Here is a 25,653-nt window from a genome sequence, read left to right on the forward strand (position 1 = left end):
TTCCGTGGTGTGTGATTCTTTGTAGCCTTACTGGGTAATCTAGTTGGATATCCGAATTTCGCGGTGTGTGGTTCTCAATATCAATATTCAGCGGCAGTTGTTGGCGATCTTTCGCGGTTTGTGATTTTAATTTATAATATTTATTCCAAATATAATTTTAATCTGAGCTGTGAACAGAGACACTGATAAATGTGTTTTAAATGACGAAGATGTCATGATAGTCATACATGGTGAAAGCATCTGGATGGTGAAAGTAGGCCCTAGGCCTAGGCCTAAATGTGAATAAAAATGAAACATGTTTGTTTGATGAAAAAAAATATAATATTACAATAGCAATGGATGTTCGAAATGGTGTTATTCTTGATTTATGACAATAAATTGGTTAATAAAACATTTAAAAAAAAGTGGTGGGAAGTTTCGAACTTGAGCAAAAAGTCATAAATGGATTAGAAGTCCATGGCCTTAACCGCTTCGCCACAGGGACGTCCCGATATAACGAGGTGTGAAAGTGGAGTATTTATTAATATGAATGTATGCTGTGGTCCGGAAAGAATAAAAAGTGGGAAAAACTTGATTTGTTGGCGAATGGGATCCAGAATTTGTATGTAGGGTATCCAGGAAAATGCTAGGGTATATTTAAAAGTGAATCTGAAAAAGTAGTGCGACAGTGACAGCCATGTATGGCTGTAGCAGTGACGAAAGATTGTGGATATCAGTATGATTAGCTATGATTTTCCACTAATTTTGGCTATGAAATACCGCATGAAATAAAGAAAGAATGTTTGTTTATTATCAAACAATCGGATTGACTGTAAGATTGGTGTAACTTTTTGAAATAATGAGTTATTAAAATATGACACTTTGGACAGTAAATAAGATTTAGCATGGTTTTAGATATATTTTGTACCCAGCGAAAAATATCATAAAACAATAGCGTTTTGTTCCGTGTAAATATAGTCTCGCGTCGCATCTGTTTATTCTTCTTTATCAGTCGTTTTTGTTTAAACTTGCTGGTCAAGCTACCGCGTGACTCTAATAAATGATTTAATCGTTCATCACTTGACATAACATTTGAATGCTGACTTTTTACATTGAAGATATACATTTTTTTTCAAGAAGACCTAATTTTTTGTTGCGGGGGGATCCATATCTCAATACGAAACGTCAACATTTTCAAATGATCGTCGGCTTTTCATCCCAGCTACATACACTTTAAATATGTCATTAGATTTTGAACTGTTAAATCAGAAAAAAAGTTAAATGTTAAAAAGATTTAATCCAAAACTTTGTGATGGTCAATGGTTCTTTATAAATAAGCGGCAATGAATTACAACAATTTCATAGTACTAAATAAATTAAGGATTGCATATATCAGGTGAGTTATCAATTATTACTTTAATAGTCGCCTGTTTTTAAAAACACATTATGTTTCGATTAGCAATATCAGAAGTACATCTTGAAACACAAAAACTCCTTTTCAGATTTTTTTTACGTTTAAAAAGAAGTTCAGGAGACATATTCCAGTATGGAAACCGTACACATTATGTGATAAAGTGTTTTAAATCCATCCTATTTTAAACTCCACATTTTGCTGCTAGCTCTAAACTTTAAACTCACAGTTTTACAATGGTATCCCGGCTTCACCTTTATCAAATGTACTTTATACAAAGCAATAAAAACAATAAAATTAAATGACCAATCCCTTGAAATCAATACCATCTAGGAGTGGCTCAATTTTCAGAATGAGTGTTATTGCTCTCATGCGTGTAATGTGTTTGTTTTATGTCATCCATCTTCGCATCGTTAATTCGAACGATGTGGATTTTGAATATGAAGAAAACATTGACATAAATAAAAAGACAACTGATATGTTTGGACATATATTAGGGTGTATAAGGAAAATTCAAACGTTTACAAATACTTTTTTTTCACTTTCTTTTCTTTGAAATAATTAACCATTTTGGTCATATTTATACGTAGCGACGAAATTGAAAGCTCGAATTCAATGATCGCCACGTGCAGTAATTAACTATTTAATCATTGTATTGATCATATCAAAGTTATCAAGAGAGAAACCAATCAAAGGTATACAACAATTCATTGCGTCATTTTTCTTTAAAAAATATCACCCTTCACAACTGTAAAACTGTGAAGGATCTTTAGCCAGTTTTATGAAGTGTAATTATATGCAATTGAATTTTATTTAATATTCGACATTCAGGTACATTGAAATGTTATCCAATTATTTCGTCATTACTCGGGTTCGTTCTCGAGTGTTTCAACTGGTTGAAAAGATATGGTATTGAAATTATATTTTATGTGATTCCTGTACATAAAAGTGTTATTATTATTATTATTATTATTATTATTATTATTATTATTATTATTATAATTATAATTATTATTATTATTATTATTATTATTATTATTATTATTATTATTATTATTATTATTATTATTATTGTTATTATTATTATTATTATTATTATTATTATTATTGTTAGTGTAAAGTTATTTGAGTAAAGTTCTTCCCCTCTCTCATTTGCTCGCAGACTATGTCCCCCTTTATTGTCATCACATCTATGTTGAATATGGCTCACTCTCTCCTGTTCTATTTATGCCATTCGCCTTGGTCTAGACTATTGCATGTCGGGAACGCATCCAGCCAGTGACACCCAAGTGAGCATTGTTTGTTATTGCATTTTTTAACTATGTTGTTTACATATATAAGTCTCACACTAGTAAATATTTATTGCACAATTTAATTACAAAACACATAAGCGCATCTGCTAAAAAATCAATTGGCGTTTTAAAGTATGCAATTTCCAGTTTAAATCGCATATTGCTCTGAATATCGCAACATAATATTTCTCAGGAGAAACCTTTTTGTTTGAAATTATTCAATTCCTACATTAACATATCAAATTTATCATTGTTTGAAAGTAATTTTCAATACCAAATAATGATGTATGTCATATTTCGTGCTATTCTTTGTTCGCACAAGCTCAAAGTGCCCCTTATGGCAATTTTGCATTGGTTATACATATACCACCAACTTTACACAACCATGTTGACTTCACGGAACTGCAAGTTCATTTCTTCCGTATTAGAAGATCTGTTATGCATAATCGGCAATTAATCAAATAAGGAGTTTTTACCTTAAAACAACAAACTGATTTAATAAGAGAAAGAACTATACAGATTCGGGTTAAAAGATGAAAAATATGGACAAAAATTGTTGTTACAACCAACCCTTATGCTAAAAGTTTGTCAAAATAACGAAATCTATTATTCCTCGCAAAATTCACTCAAATTTAATATTGCATTTTAAAACCTTGTAGTCCAATAGAATATTGTTTTATTTAATAATTATTTGTAACCTTTGCGCAGTGGTTAAGTGGTCAAAATCACATAAACTTGCTCCAAACCCATACCAATGTGATCCTCTAGCCAAAAGGATCCAGAAAAAGTATAGTTTCATGGAGCTATGGAGTTATGGAGGTAAAATTGTGACGTCAGGTGTCTAATTTTAGCTCCACATAGTGCAAAAACGAGTATGGGAAGATAATATTACGTGTTGAACGATGTTATTCCAACATTCACTTAACTCTGTTTTACTGAAAAACTACAGTAGCAGAAAACATGTCTCTCGGTCCATCTGCATCAAAAACTAGTCAGCTGCTGTTGCTAGTCATAACACGGAATCATTGCCTTTCTGTAGCATGTCGTAAACAATCACATAAAAGTGATTCTTGCATTTTTATTATTATATTCAAATTATTGTCAATGCTATTGCTATTAGTATTGGATTTGTTTTGTATTTAAAATATCTAAAAATATACTTATAATATAATAGTTATTATATTAGTATTACTTCATTCAACTGAAAATTCTTTATTATATGCCACATTTATCACGATTGTAATGTCTTACATATTTTACGTTGTACAGAAACAAAATACATTAATGCCCACCCAATCCATAAGGCTTTCGTATTTATTTCATTCATGTCAGATACGGATCATCCAAGAGAGACAGAAATATGTAAGGAGATAATATAATGACGATGCTTTAATAACATAAAGTAAGAAAATCACCTGCGCTTATGTCTCACTACAACACCCGCCTCTATGCTCCATATGGTTTCTATATTAACTTGCGTTGTAAAATACATATGAATAATTACACCTACTTAATTTCTCCCAATAATTTGTTCTTATTAATTCCATCAATACCACCTTAGAATATTACCATTCATTTTGCTCCATTGATTATTTTAGATTCAGTTGTTTATGATGATACATTTTATTTTTATGAAATTGTCAATATTTGTAATTTTTCAAAAGCATTTTGTGCTATTTTTTAAATATGGTCTGCTTTTGAAAATCCGCGCGCATAAAGTTAAACAGGCGTGATTATATTGATTTGGGCTACTTATCTCACACGTGATCAGTAACTTGTCAGTTACAAGGATGTGTAAAACTTTTCTTCACTAGATTGAACACTACTTAACTTGAACTTATTGCCTTCAACGTCATGACGTAGCTTCAGTTCAGTCAATGAATTTTAAGAACCATTTATCAATATCTTTTTTTTTAGCCACAGAACCATATCTTCGCTTGTTCGTACGTTCTATATTGATTTTTAAAATAGCAACTTTTTACTCATAGTTAGACTTTTGAATAAAGTGGGCAATAAAAAAACAGTATGCAAGAGTACATGGTGTACATGCTTGAGGAACAATTACGCTCTTTATCATTTGAATCTTTCAATAAGATGAGCAGCAAATAACGTCTTGATCTTTTCGAACTGAAATAAATCAAAGAAATATCAAATTCAGTGAGGTGTGATGATCATCCATTATTGCCCTGTGTGCTAGCCATAGGGTTCAAGATAAAAAGTCCCAAGTTTGAGGTATTTTCCCAAAATATCAAGAGCTGTCTCAAGAACCACTGAACCAATACTATGTTTGTGTGTACTAATTATAATTCATTTTTTCATGCTCATTACAATGGTCATGGAAATGAAATATTCTGAAATGTTTGAATTTTGTAATGAAAATTCACATGTCGTCTGCAGTCGAGAGGATAAAAAATGCAAAATGTGAAGCAGTATATAACCATGAACTGCTGCAAGTTATCGTGACTTTAAGAAAGACTATTTATAGAGCAAGCACACTCATATTCTTTTCTAAGGAAAATCTTCGTCTTCAAATATAATTATTATAAGAACATTTTTTGCTGTAAAAGAAATTCGCACCATGAAACCCTTTTCCAGGTTCATACTACAGACCTATTGTATTTCGAACTGCATATTTTTACGTATAAAATAGTGTTCTTATAAAATTACATCTAGTCTATCAGCAATGGATATAATGCTAAAATGTATATTTTATCAATCTAATATCGGTTTTGATCATATCCTAACAAAACAAGAAACTATCACCTTGCAAATATTGAGTTACTTCGTGTACTAAAAAGTAAAAGGTTTATATAAAGACGACGTTCGAGTGTTGGGAATTACTTAGTGGTTAGTTAGTTTGTTAGGATGATCAAAATTAGTATGTTCTCCAAGATCACGCCACACTATTTATATTTCTTTCTTTGTTCTTTGTGTGTAATTAGTGTTTCTATTGATAAAAAGGGCGTAGTGACGATTTCCCCCATGCAATTTTAGAATGCTGCCGGCATTGTAACCACTTCAATTGCGCGCATTATGTCCACATGGAATTTGTAGACACTGATCAAAACGTCAGAATACCGACTTATTTTTGGTTTAAAGAAGAAGGTCATATTTAAGTCAAAATAAAGAGACCTTTGACCTGAAGTACTTTATGCAATGTATGAAATGAAACAGAATTAGAGCAGTTGACAAGAATATTCGAAATATTACAAAGCAATAGATCATTATGAGATGCTTGCAGTTTTGCAGTATTGCTATTAATTTTTCAATATTGCTATCTATCAGTGCCTTCGTCTCGTATCTAAAACATTTATTGAAATCTGTATTCTGACAGAATAATTATGTTGACTTCATAAATTAATAATAAAACTAATGAGAATAAATAATGAAAAAATTCATCCAATGAAAACGAATTTGTTAATAACTCTCATAACTTTTTTTTTTGTAGCTTTTGGGTGTAATTTGGGGTTTGGAATAAAGTTATGATTATAGGTTAGAAAACGCATAACAGTTAGTATCAGTGCTACTACAGTATTATATTCTAGTAGTAAAGCAAAGTACTGGCAACAAGATTTTACCCCGATTTAAAAACCAAACGTACTGGTAGCTTTATGGTCACGCATTTTAACATGACTGACTGAGATTGGTTAAAAGTTGGTGTATTTTGCAGAAGAGATGTGCATCAGCCGAGCTTATCTTAACCTCTCAACATTTACACACAGAAACCACACTTTATCAATCCTCCCATTATCAGTCAAAACAAGCCGAAATACAGCCACGATACTTATCGCACACAAAACGGGAAGACAAACCATAGTCATGATAAGTGTGTTCATCCCGACAATAAATCGAATGGTGATTGTCATGGTTTACAAGACCATTTCGTGATCAAACAAGATATATGACTCTTATGTTTGACACCCAAGAAAAAAGCAGAAAGTAACATGTTTTATGTTGTTATTTCGGGAAGCAGACGTGAAAGCTAAAAAAGGCAATTTGAAGGTAAACGTGTTTACGTAAGAATTCTTCTGTTGTCGTAATTCGCAGTTTGTGCTTGTTGTTTAGTGACAAGAAAAGAGTAAAAGTGTGTATATTGCATGCAATGTTATAAAGAAAACTTAAGGTGAAATCTTGATTACAGTTCAAAAATATAATAAAAATTGAATCTGAAATTTCAACGGTCACTAAGTTGATGACATTCAACGTACAGCGCTTGTTTCAGTAATATAGCCAAAATTGACTTAAAATGTTTCAACGTCATGAACACGAACTAAAGGTCAATTTAGAGTTCATTCAACAATAGGTACCAGAACAAATTGACAAATTCAATATCTTCACTGGAATATATGTTTCTATTTATAAATGACACGAGCTCGGCGCCAACGATTATTGAGTTTAAATCGTCAAATTCAATATGGGAGTGAATCGTAATCTCGTATACTGGAATTTATGAACCTGTTTGTAAGACGTCAAGCGCTCGTCTCTTAGCCACCTAAGTATGAACTCAGACTGGGATCCGGTCAAAAGGAATCGTCTTGAGTAAAAAGCAAAACCTTTTCTATATTATGACCTTGTGTACATAGCGTCCATATGAGAGGAAGGGGGAGATCTTTTATTTGCCTAAAACTTAAAGGTATTGTTTCGCCAACCTGGGCATATTGTAAAGCCATTTTATCTATGAATGGTGAATAACGGACTGTGGCCTTAAGGCGATTTAATACCCTGATTTTCATCAGTACCCATCTTCTTTTTTTGTTGCAAATTTATAAAGTATATAAATATGTTCATCATCTCATGTCCTGAACTTATAAAATATCTCTACATGCAAAGTGGTTCTAAACCATTTTAGAAAATAATTTTAGCCCTATATATTTTTTTGTTTACTGTATCCTGGTAACTGAGATGTGTGTTTCATAACAAACCATAATTTATTCTATTGAACATGTCCAAGTAGAATACATGAATAGAATACATTAAATCCTTTGTTATACTATCTATAGAAATATACTCAATGATTATAACACTGAATAAATTAAATAGGCCTAAATAATCTCTTCCACATAGACAATTTAATACTATACCATGTATGTATCTTCTATAATATGTTGTTAGGAAAAGAGATTAAAAAAGGCTATAAGGTCATCAAAGGTCAGGTTATAGGTCAATTGGTTCAGGTCAAATTCAGGCATCAATTTTGAATACATGTGATAGTCTGTGATATCATACATGTCATAATGAGGCATCAATTTTGATATTTTGTCTGTTACTGGATATATAATGGAAATGTGTGAGGTGGATATACTAAAATACCTTGGGATGTAAATGGTGAGTACAATTTAGATTGCCTAGTTGAGTTGGATTGGGCAAATAAATATAAAATAGTTACCAAAATCACAAAAATGAAGCTTACGGAAAACTACCTAATATGGTGGTATAGGTGACAAAAAACATTGCTGTAGTGTGGTTGTGGTAACCTGTTACCTATGGCTTAATTAAGTTTCAGTGACATAGTGTTGCAAGTTCAAAATACAAAATATAGCTCGACATTGAAAATAGAAGCATTTTAACCGGTTCGTTTTTTGATAGTTGTGGAGCACCAAGTTCATGAAGTCATAAAAGAAATCAGGGACCACTTATTCTCATTTTACATATCAACATTATTTCCCTAATGTGTTAGCAACACATATCCAAAATTTTAACGAAATCCGTTGATAGTAAGCTTTCCAAAATGAAGTAAATTTAAATCATCAGTGATGTACCTCCTTTTGGCTTCTATCTTCAAAAGCATGTAAGCTACATTGATACCGATGCCACCAATAAAACGAGAAGATTTGCCCATTCATTTTGCATACCACTTTGTCCAATTTTTTTTTTTGTAATTTCTTCACAAAATGCAAACAAATGCAAAAAAAAATCAATGGGTGTAGTACCCCCTTAAGCTTCTCAGTCGCATTTCAAAATCATTTTAAAATTTAAAGGGATTTGAATAATAATGATTATAAATACATTTTAGAATAATTGCCAAAAACCTTACCAAAAATATTACGTTTATATTCTATAGGTTGTATATGTGTATAACTCTCGCACGGGGACACCTATTATTATTTCAACATTCATACAGAAATACCTTTACAGGTCTTCTTCTTCTCAGATGAACAAATTCTGAAGGTCAAAAACAGAATACCTGATTGCTTATTTGTCATGTTTTAACCATTACAAAAACCAAGGTGTTAGATAAACATATAAATATATACCTAAAGGTCGAATTTAAATTAAAACTCTGAAATCGTCTCTAAATGGCTGCCAATATAAGATCCTAAATGATCTGATGATTTCAAATCAAACGACTTTTAAATTAAGCACGTTTTTTTCAAATATTATACAATATCTATCAGCGCTCAACGAATTTCTCTTCAAAATATAAGGAATGATTTTCAATCTGAAAAAATGCATCAACCATCTTATCTTTTCAAAATTAGTAACTATTTTAAACTATTGCGATTTGGTCGTTCGTATCATCATGAGAATGGTAGTAAGCTTTGGCAAGAATTATTGCATTAATCATTTCATAGCGAGTGAACAAGAATTCAAATAGCCCAGATATACTTTTATAGGTCCTTAGGTTCTTGGGTTATGTTGTAAAGAGGGCTTGAACCACATCACTTTTGTAAAACATACATAACTCATTACAATAAAACAAGCAAGTTTTCAAAGTATATGAGTTGTAGGCTGAACTTCTCAAAACATTAAGGTGTTATTTTTCAATAATATATTGAAAATCGATCTTTGTGGCTGCCTCGACCGACAACACTTAGTCAACCCTTAAGAAGAACGGATATGTAAAACCAACGTACTCAGCATTAATCACCTTTGTCTGGTCGTCTTAAAAGAAAGAGGAACGAAATAAATTATACATGTCTTTTTATTTGGCAGCAAGAAATTACCTTTGTGCCTGGCGTCTATTTGCTAGGTTGTGTTTCTACCATTATAGCTATTTGACCCACAAAACTAGGTTTGGCCAAACCTTACTTTTGAGATATTGATATAGCTGTGAAAACTGGTATACATGATTTAATCGTTTATCACTTGAGACAACACTTCTCTTTGTTCCTAAAACCAGAACTCTCACCGGTAATAGGGCGCGCTGGTCCTTGTCTGCGGAATTCTCTTCCAATCAAGATCAGGCAGGCCAAAACATTGGACATCTTTAAAACCAATTTAAAAACTCACTTGTTTGTTTAAAGGCTCTTTTACATACACTTTAAGTACATATCATTACATTTTGAAAATTTACTTCGAGGACTGTTAAATATCAAAAATAGCCATTTTAATTATTTTCTAAAAAGTGTGTATTATATCGCGAATTTCAAAAAAATTCTAAATTATTTGATATCGGAAGGACATTTTTCGTATTCAGAATGCAATTCGATATGTCTGATGTGCTCTCATGTCCCACAAAAATACTGTCCAAACGTTCATACCCCACCTCTTAATTCTATGTTTATGTGGAAATGTATTATATTTATTATGTACATTGCCATTGAATATTGTATTATTTCATTATAATTAATTTTATATATTTCTTTTTGGAAACCGCGCTGGTCCTTGGAGGGCACATTATAAATGCGTGGTTGTATTGTATTATATTGTATTGTATTGTATTTATATGGAAATGGTAATAATTATGGTCAATGGTTAAAATAGCGTATTTTACTGGAACTTACTTTTACAACTTGCTACGTTGCGTCTGATAAAATCAGACTTCATCAGACAACTAGGTGAAATCGAATCGAGCAGTCGTCACTAAGCAAGAACGGTTGACTGTAACACAAGGTTACTCAAGCAAGGGATCGGGCCATCAAGAAGATACCTAGTCATCTTTAAGTGTCACATGACCAGCCTAGCGAATCAGTTGCCTGATGAAGTCTGATGGTAGCAGACGCAACGAACGTAGCAAGTTGTAAGTTCCTGTAAAAGATTTCATTCAAAATTTGTGATGGTCAATGGTTCTGGGAAATAAGTGACAATGAATTACAACAATCCCATATTAGTAAATAAATTAAATATTACATCTAACACGTCAATAATTACTTTAATAATCGCCAGTTTATAAAACACTTTTTATGCTTCGATTAGAAGTATCAGTGGTACATCCGGAAGAACAAAGAATTCCTTTTCAGATTTTTTTATGTTTGAAAAGGAGTTCAGGAAATATAGTGCAGTGTTACGCGATAAATAGTTTTAAATGTACCCTATTTGAAACCCTACTTTTTGCAACTAGCTCAAAACTTTAAACAGTTTTACTGTGGCTTCACCTTTATCAAACGTACTTTACACATAGCAATAAAAACAATAAAATTAAATGACCAATCCCTTGAAATCAATACCATCTAGGAGTGGCTCAATTTCCAGAATGAGTGTTATTGCTCTCATGCGTGTAATGTGTTTGTTTTATGTCATCCATCTTCGCATCGTTAACTCGAACGATGTGGATTACGACTACGAAGAAAACAATGACATAAATAAAAAGGGAAATGATATGTTTGGACATATATATTTAAACGTTAACATTTTTGTCCATTTTCTATTCTTCGGAATAAGCTACCATTTTGGGTCATATTTATAGGCAGCAACAAAATTGAAAGCGTGAATTCAGTGATCATGGTGAGCAGTAATTAAATATTTAATCATTTTATTGATCATATCAAAGTTATCAAGAAAGAACCAATCAACGGTATACCACAATTCATAGCGTCTTTTTTCTTTAAAAAATATCACCCTTCACAACTGCAGAACTGTGAAGGATTTTTAGCCAGTTTTATGAAGTGAAATTATACGCAATTCAATTTTATTTAATATTCGACATTATGGTACATTGAAATGTTATTCAATTATTTCGTCATTACTCGGGTTCGTTCTCGAGTGTTTCGACTGGTTGAAAAGATATGGTATTGAATTATATTTTTATGTGATTCCTTGTACATTATAATTATAATCATTATCATCATTATTATTATTATTATTATTATTATTATTATTATTATTATTATTATTATTATTATTATTATTATTATTATTAATCTTAATATTATTAGTAGTAGTATTTTTATTATCGTTGTTGTTGTTATTACTCGATTTATTATGAATTATTCATCTTGGCATTTATCATGTTTATATGCAATTGGTTTCTTTGTTATATTTAATATTCACATTATGATATCATTCATTTAGTTGGTGTATGGGGGCATTGTGTAAAGTTCTTCCCCTCTCCCATATGCTCGAAGTTTATGTTCCCCACTCTCTCCTGCTTTATTTATGCCATTCGCCTTGGTGTAGACTATTGCATGTCGGGAACACATCCAGCCAGTGACACCCAAGTAAGCATTGTTTGTTATTGCATTTTTTTTTCAATGACAAAGTCAAGGACAAGTATGTTGTTTACATATATAAGTCTCACACTAGTAAATATTGCATTGCACAATATTTAATTATAAAACACATAAGCGCATCTGCTAAAAAATCAATTGGTGCTTGAAAAATTAAATTGCATATTGCTCTAAATACCTCAACATATGTTTCTTAGGAAAGAAATTTGTTCATTGAAATTAAGCAATTCCTAAATTTTACATAAATTTATCATATTTGAAAGAAACTCGCTTATCAATACTAAATAATAATTGCTATGTATCATAGTTCATATATACGTTGTTCACATAAGCTCAAAGTGTCAATTATGGCAATTGGCTTTACTTGTACCACCAACTTTTACAACCATATTGACTTCACGGAACTGCAGGTTCATTTCTACCGTATTAGCATGTCATGCATAATCGGTAAAAATACACATCAGAAGTGTTTACCTTAAAACTTGAAAACTGATTCACATTAATAAGAGAAAGAACCATCTAGAGTCGGTTTAAAAGATGAAATATAAGGACAAAATTAGTTTTTACAATCAACCATTGTTATTGTGCTATTATTAAAATAATGAAATCCGTAGTAAATCTTACCTCGCGAAATGCACTCAAATTTAATAATTCATATGATGGATTCACGAGGATCTAATTAGATAATAAAAAGGTTAAAGGAATTTACATTTTAAATATTTAGATAAGCTTATTCAAGAAAAGCTAGAAAACATCAAAGTTAAAGGTTTTCTTCAAAATAGACAAAATGCTTTTAAGCGAAAGAATGCACCGTGGGTCCCAAGAAACTCCTCCTAATAAACGTAAGTGCTAAAAACCTCGTGTAAGAATATTAGTCGATTTCAGAAACAAGTTTTTTTTGTCTTTTACGTGTTTGATATCTCAGTGGAGTTACCCAAGAGAGCTCCAATCAGAATATCGTTGATATAATATTTTACCCACAAATGTTTAACCTTCAATCTACGAGGCAGGATTGTACTACCCCAAGGTTTTCATCTGGCATAAAACGATCATATCATATCCAAATAATTTAAGCTAATCGTAGATCCATCCTTCGCGCTCAGTTTATTGATAGCAAGCTTTGTATGTAGCTGTGTAAGTTCGAACTTGTTTATTGTTTAATAGTGATTTAGTATTTTAAGTTTTACCACAGACCCTAGAAAAAGAAGGTCTGTGGTCCTACTCGCAGGAAGGCCGTCACAAATAGAGCTATGTGGCTGGCTGGTAAAGCCCACCATAATGTTCTACAGTAAAATCCTTGAGTTTTAATTTTGCCCTTGCGAATTTATTCTAACATACCTTTCATCGCTTTTTCATGGATTTTAATTTTTGAAGATGCGCTCGCATTAAGACTTCATGGGGATACTGCGTGCGAATGTTTGTACTTTTTGATATTTCTTGTAGCAAATATATAACTGATAATTATTATGTTTAACGTAGAAAAATATATTTGTTACCATAACCCATTTAGCAGTCGTGTTACAAAATCTGCCTATGTTGGACGAAGGTTAAGCCATAACTTAAAACTCCAGATGTGAAAATTGTGGGTTTTTTTTATAGATACTATTATTTGGGTATCCATGTGAACACCTGTTGTTGTCACTACATTTCTATGGAAAATGCAGCGACTTTAAAGTACAATGGAAAGTTCGAATTTTCCCAATTCGATTATTTAAAGTTTTGGGTGTTGATTCTCCAACTAGCGATGAGAGAAGTTTATTAATATTGGTTCCTTATCATATGAAACATATCCTAGTTATTTGTAGCTTGATAAGCTTCTACCGCTGCAAACTGCTGACACCGAATCGTTAATGCCATATAATGCTTGATCCGGACCCCGTCTCTTACACGTTTTTGTCAGTTCTATTTATCACTCCTATTGTACGAGTACCTTGATTATAAAGCTGGCAAATAATTTTGACAATGACATTCCCTGCGGAGTATTTACGGTAACACTGCATACACGATTTCATGCTAAGCCTTTGGAATTACGTTGAGATATGTTACCTATTTAGCTAAATTTGTGGCAAATTGTTGCAGATGGATCTTCATCAGTTGCAGTATGTATCCAGGTAGAGAGTGCCAATACTGTATTTGGCACATTTTAGGATAATAGATAACATTGCCATTTTACATATATCACGATGTCAATTTTCACAGTGTAATTTCCTAGTGTAATGATACAAATTTGACAGAGTCATATATTTATACCATTGCACTATAACTTAAAATAGATTTAAAAATGAACAAGGAAAAACCCAACAAAATACCCCACACACTCCTGAGCACAGATGGGCTCACCGTCACTAGTATTTAGTAGCAATATAGGACTACATTATACACACATGAACTATTAAAAGGTCCCCTTCCAGAGTGGGATACATGAATGAGTCTTATATGCGGAACTTCATTTCAAAACCCAATTACGCCAACACTTGCTATAAATAAACATTGTGTCTTCCTCTTGTTTGTTAATACAATTATCCAAGTTAATGTCTGTGACCAATACCTAAGGGAACAGTATCCTCAAAATCAATCAACCAACAATGATTGTTATGTCCGTCTTCATTTCCATTTAAGTCAGCGATCCATTTACTACAATTTACTCGATAATTACCCGTGTATCATGGATGAAGATCACTAATTAATTGTTCAAACTAAGATGACACGTTTGCAGAGAACAGAAGACAGGTATACAGGTAAATAAAGTACACCCACACCCCACTCTATCTCTCGAAGCGCGCAAAATATGAACACTTTACTTGTTTCATTATCAAATTTGTATATAATCTGATTGGTTTTAAGAAATGTGCCAACCAGTCCTGCATAGAATACAAGACAACTGACTATGACAAGTACCCAAGGGGACTGTTTCCTCAGATTGATTCATCTCTCAATAGTACCCCTCTTCAGTTAGGGTGTAATTGACCAATCTGCTTTTTAATTATCTGTGTAAGTAAGGACAATTTCTGCCCTACATTGAGGAGACTTTCCTGCAGAAAGAGGCTAGTGTGTGTATAGGTAGCTGACAGCCAGACTTCTGATACAATTACTAAATGGCATTAAGTGGAGAGTTAACTTTATTACAATGGTTGATAATACGCAATTCTCTTGTCAACCTGTATGTATTGGCTTTAGTTTAAGTAGTCTGTTCGTCAGTCTGCCAACTATTTTTGTATCGATGTATAGATCACTTTACGGTACCGTAATCAAGCACATAATACTTAATTCATATACTAATTACCTGCATATCCCTGTGTGATAGCAATCCTCAATGCCGACATACCATTGCTGTCTTTACACTCTATGTTCAACCAGATTTGCTCCTTTTTCTCAAGCATTTCCATAAAAGTATTGATGTCTCCTTTTTCCACAGCAGATAAGAACTCTTCTTCTTCTTCGCCATTGTCCAATATATGTTCCTCAGCTTGACATAATGTAACATACATCAATTTCCTGAAAAGAAAATAATAAAACAAATTCAAGCGTTAACCCTAGTACTACGAAGACGGGGGTGTACCAACCCCCCTCCCAAGATTTTTTATCCGTCACAAAAAACGCACGAGTTTATGCCCAAACGACTTAAGATAATCGTAGATACATCCGCTCCGCTCATTTTGGTGATACAATTTTTACCCCAGCACCTTACACGGTGGTAGGACAGCCATCAAAGATGACCATAGAGGTAGAGGGGGAAGGGTGAGGCTCCAATGATTTTCATTTCGCTCTTATGAAATTTTTTCAAGAGCTACTGACGTTCTATGTGTTAGGTGAAATTAGTCATTTTCTTTTATATTTAGGAGAAAATTTGGTGAAAATCTAATTTTTATAGAATTTTTTGCCGAAAATCAATTTTACTTTTATATAAATATTTGTACATAGCCAGCATTTCCCAAAATTACACGGGCGCCCTCAAATTATGACGTCATAGCGACATTATGTGGGGAATGTTTGTACTTATTTTGGTATCACTGGATTGAGGAGACCCAGGGCTATACATAAATACCGAAAATACCGGTATAAGACGTTTATAATTGACAATTTAGGGGGTGGCAACAACCCTCCTCTTAGTAGTTCGTGTTAAAAAAATATGGCTCAGTAGTTCTATGGTTAATAAACCCATCAAAAAGAAATGGATATTTATCATCTCCGATAAAGATTAATTCTTGTTAGCTAATTAACGTAAAAACATAACGTTGCATAATATAGAAAATACCCAATGAATAACTATAATTTAACATAACATAGTCCTTATTCAACTGTACATGTATATTGATTGGTTATTTCTATATAGAATGTAACCAGAGCGTTAAAGAGGTTCACGTAATCTTTGGAGCAAGTACCCAGAGGGCCTACCTTATTTGCATTCTTAATTTGGTCAACGTCCCCTGAAGCAAATCACCCGCGCCCCTAAACGAATTATGTTGTTAGAAGCAATGCTTGAATGTTAACGCTGAAGTCAATTCAATCAATTTGGATTTTTGAACGAATTCATTCTATTAATTCACAATTATGGGAATACTTTATTCAAGCAATCGACCTTTTTAAAAGTTAACAAGAAAGGAAATATAAACAAAATAGAAAACCAAACTCAGGCCGAGGTTGAGGGGACAAGACAGTTACATTATAGTAAAATAAAGTATACATAAGGGGAAAAAATAGATGGATACACTATAGAAGCCCAGTGAGATAAATATATATCGTCAGCCTGCTACATAGCCTAAGTCATTTTTTGTAACTTTGAGAACAAAGTACAAAATATGGTTCAAGCATGCATTTAAACATATTTATTCACCAATCTTTGCACAAGAACAAAATGGTAATGATACAAATGAAAGGGAATAATCCGAAATAATTAGGGTGATTACATTACTGATGCATGCTTGAACCACATGTTGTTCTTTGTTCTCAAAATTACAAAAAATGACTTAGACAATTAGCGTAGCAGGCTGACGATATGCGATGCGATCAAGCGAAACCAATCGAAAGTCGGATATATTGTTTTTCAGAATATAGTCAAAGAAAGACAATAATTTGTTTGTTCTTTTGTTGCATATTGTTTGGAAACACTTCAACAGTTCATATCTTTGGAATTAAACGTTAAATTCAATGGCTTTTTCTGCACAATGTACTTTGCAAATGCTTTATACAATTAAGTAAAAAATTGAAAATTGTATATGTCCATCTTCACCCAAGATTAATAAGTTAATGTTCTACCGTTGCATAATTATAGACACAAGCACAGTTTAAATGGCTGATTTTTTCAGCAGCAAGCATCAAAATGAGCATATTATAATTACCCATAATGCCAACATTGAAACTACCAAAGACTTACATAGCGCCCTTCCGGCTTGCCATCTTAACAATAATGATAATTAACAAAAAAAAAAAAAAATAATACAAATAATTGAATATAACAAAGACACTTTTGACCCATAAAACCATAAACCCATCAACTAATCATTAGTTTCATAATACATGTCATAACTAATGCCTGCGAATCCACTGGTATTCAAAATATATATGGACATCAGGCTACAGGGGAAAGTAAGAACCACCCATCGCACACTAGGGCAATTAAACATGAAATTACAATGGAAACTTAACATGCATAGGCATATAAATCGGAAAAAAACTCCGGACATACCTAGCGGGCTTTAACCGCAGACATGCTTGCAGACAGATTACTGGTTTAAAGGATCACGCCACACTGACACACCAACTAAAGTTTGAGCAATTCTTTAAAAATAGGGGGTCCCATTTCCATGACCGGATTTACCATTGGCCCAAGGTTCCCAAAATTGTTGGGCCCCAGACTTGCCCTATGCATCTTCCTTTTAGCCAATAGGGTAAAACTGCATTGGTCCTTCAAATGGCAACGTTCACCTTCATTTTGGGCTTTGCGCGCAAATGTCATAGCAACATGCTCGTCCCCTCTACATTTACACCACATTTCGTATCTAGAATGCTGTTAAAATAAGAAAAATTTTAATGCTAATTTTTTGCACATTCTAGGGAAGCGTGGTTACCTTTTTTTTACCCGAGTGAGAGGGTTTTCCTGTCAAAACTGAAGCATCCTCTGTATAAAAGAAAATATGAATATTAACTGCACATCACATATAACGATTTGTGATACCCAATTGTGGCACATTTGATGTCGTTTATGAAGCAGAGAATTTTATTTCAATTTTATATACGCCAAAATAATTTTTTAATTGAGCAAGAATAAGGATAGAAAAAACGTTGAAAATTATATGTAAAAATTACATTAGACCCCGCCAAAGATTACTGTTTCGTTTTTATGGTAATATAATCTTTTATTTCCTGAAAAACATTTGGGGTCTAATGTGGATTTGTTATATAATTGATAAAAACATCGAACGTGTATACAAGAAAAATGGTATGTTCCTGTATAATAGTATTTTACTGACCATGGAAATGTACTGACACAGGAGCACGTGTCAAAATCGATATTATGTATTGTCCATATATACGCCCATTTATCATGTTTATTGTCTGATTTATGCATGTAGAACACGCAGTTAACAACAATCGAGCGCTATTAATACACATTAATGTTTTTAGGCAAATACAATTCCAAAATATGGTACGTTTTCTGCTTTTGCTTGTCACGTGGTAGGCCCATGTTGAAGTTGTGATTATATGTTCAAATACGTTTCAAATGGATACCAGCAAGACAAGTGGCCGAGTGGTCTAAGGCGCTAGGCTCATAGAGTATCCAAAGCGGTGCGCCCTGAGTTCGAACCCCGCCTCTGCCAAACTTTAAAAGAAGTAAAATTAAAATTTTACTTTTTTTAAATTTCATATTGGGGAAATGTGACTGGGAGAATTTATGTATGGCGTGGAGTGGTGTGCTCTACATTTTAATACATCCGCCTCCGTTGTCAAGTTTACACCCAAGCCTAAACTTGACCACTTAAGTGCACATGCCTTCGTCATGGTGATTGAAGGGGGAGGGGCGATCATATTTTCGCCTGGCCCAGGGCCCCAAAAAGTAAAATCCTGACGAAATGAGAATAAAGTCGCAAGTTGGTAGTTTCGAGACATCCTGGCTGCGAGTTGATGTTGTTTATTGTACATGGAATATAAATCAAATTGATTTGGCAGTTAACTGTATTCTCTATAACATACATTGCATTTAAATACATGGTGCTGTGCAATTTCCTACCATAAGATTTCAATATTAAAGGAAGATGACTTATTTATGTACATGACAAATCACAAGTTGTTCTGCTCTTACATCAATCATTAAAACCCCATTCTGTACATGGATAAAATAATCTGAAGTTAGTCGATGTGGTTTCTAAATATAGCGGGCAATTTATTTGGTGAACGCAAATTTCCTATTAATCAGACAACACTGAAATATAAGACTTATCCTTTCTTTGCGCGGGTAATCTGTGTTGTGCAGACGACAGATGGATCCCACAAAAAAGCGAATTGTACAAAATAAAATATAAAATAAAGCAGTTCCAAGTAAAACAGCCACATTTAAAATCTGAAGGGAAATGTATTCAAATGTATGTGCAAACATATCTAGTAATGATTTAGTAGTTTTTAATGAGGTTTTTAGATGTGGAAACTAAGAAAGATGCATGGTTTTGGTTTGCTGATATGGCCGTTGCCGTATTTTATTTCCGCCGCGTAATGGGTTCTATGTATACCATCGATTACATTATTGTATACATTACTGTGGCGATTGTTCGGTGTCTCTTTCAACAAACACACAATCATAGACAAGATAAGAACAGTGGTATCAAAACAAAACAAAAAAAGCTTCCAAAGAACTGTATTACTGTTATAATGTTATCAAAGGCGTTCAGACGGTTACTTTTCAGTGAAGTCAAAAAACGAGTAAAGAATTAAAACAGTTTTGATTAATCGTTCTATTTTCTTATTGACTTAAGTATAATAAAACGCACAAAACAAAACAAAAAAGTTTAATTCTACTTATGGCTAGTTATACGTGAACAATTAAATAGTCCATGAAGCTTCCAACAATTTTAAGAGCTCAAACTCAAAGGTTTAAATTTACACAGACTAATATTAAAGTCATAGTTATATAATGTACGATATCCGTCAAATTTAAGGTTCTGTTATTCTTTACCCAAAATGCTGAATAATATTAGTAATAACTGCCGGGAAGGCTTTCTGTCCATTTAAAGCTTAAATAACAAGAGACATTCGAAAAAACCAACTGGTTAGGGACCGCTCATTATTTACAGGGGAGGGTGGGGGTTTGGCCGGGAAAAATGTAGGGGGGGGCTATGTGATTTTCACTTTAACAAACAGGGGGGTTATGTGATTTTATTTTTCCTGATAGGGGGGTCAGGTGAAATTTAATATTAAATTATTCACTATGATTATGATTCACTACAATATTTACCTCATATTTGGCCATTTTAGCCACAAAATGTCAATTTTGCGCGCTTCGCGCGAATTTATTCCTGCACCATATTTTGAGTTTAGCTTCAATATGGCAACATTTTTGTGCGCTTCGCACGCATTTGTGTCATAAACTTATTCTCTCACCAAAAGGAGAGCAGTGGATTCACATAATACTACAAGAAATTTTTCAAACCACCTCATGTCAGAAAGAAATCTACGCCACTGTTCATCAGCACATTAGCCATATGGCAGGGTGGCAAGTCAGTCCCCTCCCCTGCTCAGTCGATGTATTGTGACAAAACTTATGATTTGCATCTTCCTTTTGGTCTATTTTAGACCCTAAATTAACTCAATTTTTTAGTATCAAAATGCCAAATTGCTGCGCACTTCGCGCGCAATTATCTCAGAAAAACCATATAGATCTGCGAGACGTGCCCTTGTAAATACTGGTGTTTTTTTTCATCTTTAACTTGAACACGAATCTTGAGAGTTATAATTCCATCCATTCTATAATGTAAATCATAAATATGAGTGCTAGTGCAGCTCCTCTGATGCTTGGAAAAAGCATAAAACTTGTATACTGGATCAAAATACTGGGACTAAATTAACCACAAGTTGTGAAAGCCCTATATGCATCATCCTTGGGAATGATTTTAGGGCACATATTGTCCTCAATTTGTTAATTTTAGGGGGTTTTTTCGCGCGTTTCAAGCGCATTTGTCCATTTGTTCTTTTAGTAGCAGATCAGTGGGACGATTTGGAAATTTTGCCCCCTGGCTCGGTGACTCCGATACGTCTCTCTTTGAATTTTAGCATTGAAATAGCATATTTTCTGGGGACAGCTTGGAAAAAAAACTTGGATTACAATAAGGGGAGAGGGGTGTCTTCTATACGAAGAGCCAGAGGTGGCAATCATGTTGCCATGCCCTGGGGTCATCAAAAGGTGAATCCGGCCATGGTATACCAGCAAAATGTATTTCTCGATGTGGGGGGGGTTACGTGTTTTTGTGGCGGCAATAGGGGGTTATGTAATTTTAGATGCTGCTAATAGGGGGTTGTGTAACTTTATGAACTCAATTTTGAAATCCTCCCGGCCCCCCCCCTATAAATAATGAACGGTCCCTTATTTTGGTCGTTTAACATGGAGTTATATGGCGGATAGTTGTTTGTTATTTGTTAAAGTGACAAACGTTTAATTACGCTTCTTCTGTTCATTTCGCCTTGCTTCCTTTAGCATATTATAAAACATTCCTTGAACAACGGTGCTTTTCATGATAGCCTTACCTACAAATGTTTACTCAATTTAAATAAATACCCCCAAAACATAGCATAAGTAAAACAGGAAATCTTCCAGATTGCTGTGATAGGCTGAAGTCAACGGTCCTATTTCATTAAAATGGAATGACCATTGTAAATGCCTTTCTCTCTTTTCTCTCCTTTGGCTTTTAATATTCAAAACATTTTCATTACTTATGTACTACGTTATCTTAAACGTCGTTTATTATAGTCTATCGCCCTAGGTGTATGTAAACGGTTGACACTGTTTGACACTGTTTGAAGATGATTTTTCCAATTCCGGAAATGCCTCTTATTAATACAGACCATGAGGTTAATGACCAATACTATGACAGCAGCATTATTATTTTCTTTAATAAATACCATTAATAATATGAAAGCCATCACAAAGCTTTATAAAATTACCGATCCATTAGGTTTAGATCGATGCAGCTTATGATTTCCACTGCACTATATTGCCTTATTAAATCAAATGCCTTTGATTACAAAAGTGGTTTGTCCGTTCAGATCTGACAGATGAGAGTAATTGAGGCGTAAGAGGATGAGATCCACGTTACTGGTACGACCAAGAACGCGGCTGTAAACATTTGCGTGTGGATGTCAATTTCCAACAACACCCGGTATGACTGTCCCAGGTAACAACACAGTGTTTGCTTTGTTAATTACCAAATAATTGAATTGTAACTCTTTAAGGGGGTACTACACCCCTGGCCAATTGTGTGCCTATTTTTGCATTTTTCTCAAAAATCATAGTGCTTTGGTGACAAGTAAGATATGTATATTACAGGGCAAGGACTACAACTACTGCACTGAAAATTCAGCAACTCAAGGCAAGTAGTTATTGATTTATTGATCAAATATTGGTTTCCCTCATTTTTGACTGTAACTCCACAACTGTTGTCTGTGTTGAAATAAAACTTCCATTGCTGTAGCTGTAGTCCTTGCCCCTATAATATACATATCTTACTTGTCACCAATGGGCTATAATTTTGAGAAAATGCAAAAATAGGCACAATTTGGGCAGGTGTAGTACCCCTAAGTCAATTCCATCGATTCGGATTGAACCTATTAATTGTATTATTATTTGAATATTTATTTAATCAATAGATGACATGCGATTTTAAAATTAAACAATAAATAAACATGAAAATAATAATTGTTTGTGATTTAACTTGAACTTCATCTTTGTCATGTCAGACTTGACATTTAGTATGGAATATTTCTTGGGGTGTGTCGGTGTGTCCCGTCAGCACTTAGCTTGTAATTATCCCCTAACAGCTCCCTATTACAACTGGGTGATGTGAAGCAAATGAGGTAATGCGCCTTGTCCAAGCGCACAACAGGACACCGCGGCAGGCATTCGAACTTAGGCAGGGTTGAATTTAATATTATATAGCACAATTGCATGTTGCTGTTTTTGTGAGAGAACTATATATTCGATATATGGACATAGAGTTTCTTTTCTGGAGTTCAATAACGTAGAGTCACATAAAAGCACATGAAATCAATAAAATTGAATTTTTATTCTCATGTGCAATTACAGGTTTAAATGTATTTCAAATATTTATAACAGGCAAGCAATTTATGGTCTATCCTTGCCCTTTTGCCACATTATACATGTAGTGGCGTTAATAATAAATCTTATGTTTTAATTTAAATCGATATTTTCGTATATTAGTTGAGCTTGTGTAGGTCAATGTCTTAATTATGGTGTATAATATGCATTCGCATGGTAAGGTTCCATCTTATACTATATACTATTTGTCTTCCGAAAATTTGATAACTTACCTTTTGCGGCCTTTGTTTTTGCTGCATGTAAATTTGTGATGTTTGGATCTTATACGTATTTATATGTATATACAGGGTGTCTCAAAAGTTACTTATCCACTTTGAACCACCATATATTTCACAAGCATTTTCGAGAGGAAATCAAAACGTACGAGCATGTACTTGGAAAGAGTAAATACAAACAATTATTTGGATGGCAAACATGATAAATAATCAGAACATACAACCAAATCAATCAAACATACACCTTAAATGCAACATATTAAATATGGTAATAACAAATTAGTGTTTTTCGTTGAGAATTGTGAAATTGAGTTTTAAACTTTGTTCTTTAACTTCTTAAACTTATAATAATAATAATAATAATAATGATAATAATAATAATAATAATAATAATAATAATAATAATAATAATAATAATAATAATAATAATAATAATAATAATAATAATAATAATAATAATAAAAATAATAATAATAATAATAATAATAATAATAATAATAATAACAACAACAACAATAACAACAACAACAACTATAATAATAATAATAATAATAATAATAATAATAATAATAATAATAATAATAATAATAATGATAATGATAATGATAATAATAATAATAATAATAATAATAATAATAATATTAAAAATAAATAAATAAATAAATAAATAAATAAATAAATAAATAAATAAATAAATAAATAAATAAATAAATAAATAAATAAATAAATAAATAAATAAATAAATAAATAAATAAATAAATAAAATAAATAAATAAATAAGTAACAGCACAGTTTTTACACACAAATAAATACGCTATAATCATGTCTGGTATAGGAACTAACAAATTACAAAACACGATGTCAACGAGCTTTGCATAAAACATGTCATCATCAATGCCTGCGTATCTGCTCGTATAAAATTTATATGGACATCTGTTTTCTGACAGAATAGTTAATGCCTTTAACACGTGCGATCTTCAATGTTAGTGTTGCAGCTCCACTCTTTGGAGCTCTACATTGCTAATGATTTATCCTCTAAAATGTAAAATGAAATGTCACTTGTCGCATTGCACGTTTTATAATCACGTTTGTCGTAATACTCAAATTGGTTCCACCATACGGGAACACAATCCTTTAGTATAGGAAACTCTTTATTTTTTTAAAAGGCTTTATGTCACTGGAGAAATAAAGGGAAATCGTACGTATTTTGCAACATTCTTCCAACATTTGACGTTTTGAGATTTATTTATGTCAATATTTTGGGATTTTTCAGAATTTGTCTCAAATTTCTGAATTTACCACATTTTAACCTAATGTTATTTCCGAATTTCAAACAATTTTCTGTGATCTAGCTGTATTTCAGTTGCACAGTTTTGGGTCATTCTTTCCCATTTCCTCCTGTGTCGTGAATGACATCATAGCCAATATTAAACACTTTGAGTAGCTTCTTTGGACCCTGCAAAGTATCACTAGGTAGTCTCCACTTAATAACAATTGGCTTATGAGTTTTGAATACTCACTCCAGTTGTGGAAGATATAGGTAAAGCCATAATACAGGGTGAGTATGGGTTTCAAGATGTGGAAGATATTTCCAAAATCTTCCAGGTGTGTGGATTTTCAATGGAATAGCCCAATTGCTGTTCACTGCAGACAGGTAAATATGTAAGTAAATATCTATAGTGTGAGAATTGCTAAATAAAGGGGTAGGGGTAGTGTTACAGTAATTTTCAAGGGGTGTGACCTTTTGACCTCTGTTCAAGAGATGGCTGCACAAAAATCATATATCATTTATTTTTGGTATTGATGCGGTTCATATCTATGCAACAAGACCAAACTTGTTAAATTTGACCATGTAAAACTGGTGAAATTCTCGAAAATGCTACCCCTAACCCTTAATTTGGCAACTCAAATAACATCAATTTAATATTACATACCACTGCACCTTTGGCAACACATATTGTAGCCAATGTCAGACTACTTGCTATCTGGTAATGTTCTAGAGTCTTATTTTATTACCCAATGTGTTTAATATTGGCTATGATGATTTGTG

At 32.9% G+C, this 25,653-nt stretch overlaps 1 protein-coding gene across 1 annotated transcript in view; it reads right to left on the reverse strand.

The window, feature by feature from the left end:
* The window catches only part of LOC140169976 (short transient receptor potential channel 5-like), a 166,684-nt gene that overhangs the window by 118,597 nt on the left and 22,434 nt on the right, over positions 1-25,653 (reverse strand). The window contains exon 2 of the mRNA XM_072193289.1: positions 15,352-15,563. Within this exon, the coding sequence (XP_072049390.1) occupies positions 15,352-15,563 (212 nt within the window). The remainder of the gene's footprint in view (positions 1-15,351; positions 15,564-25,653) is intronic.

Source organism: Amphiura filiformis, chromosome 14 (assembly GCF_039555335.1).
Source record: "Amphiura filiformis chromosome 14, Afil_fr2py, whole genome shotgun sequence".
In the NCBI taxonomy this organism is placed as follows: Eukaryota; Metazoa; Echinodermata; class Ophiuroidea; order Amphilepidida; family Amphiuridae; genus Amphiura; species Amphiura filiformis.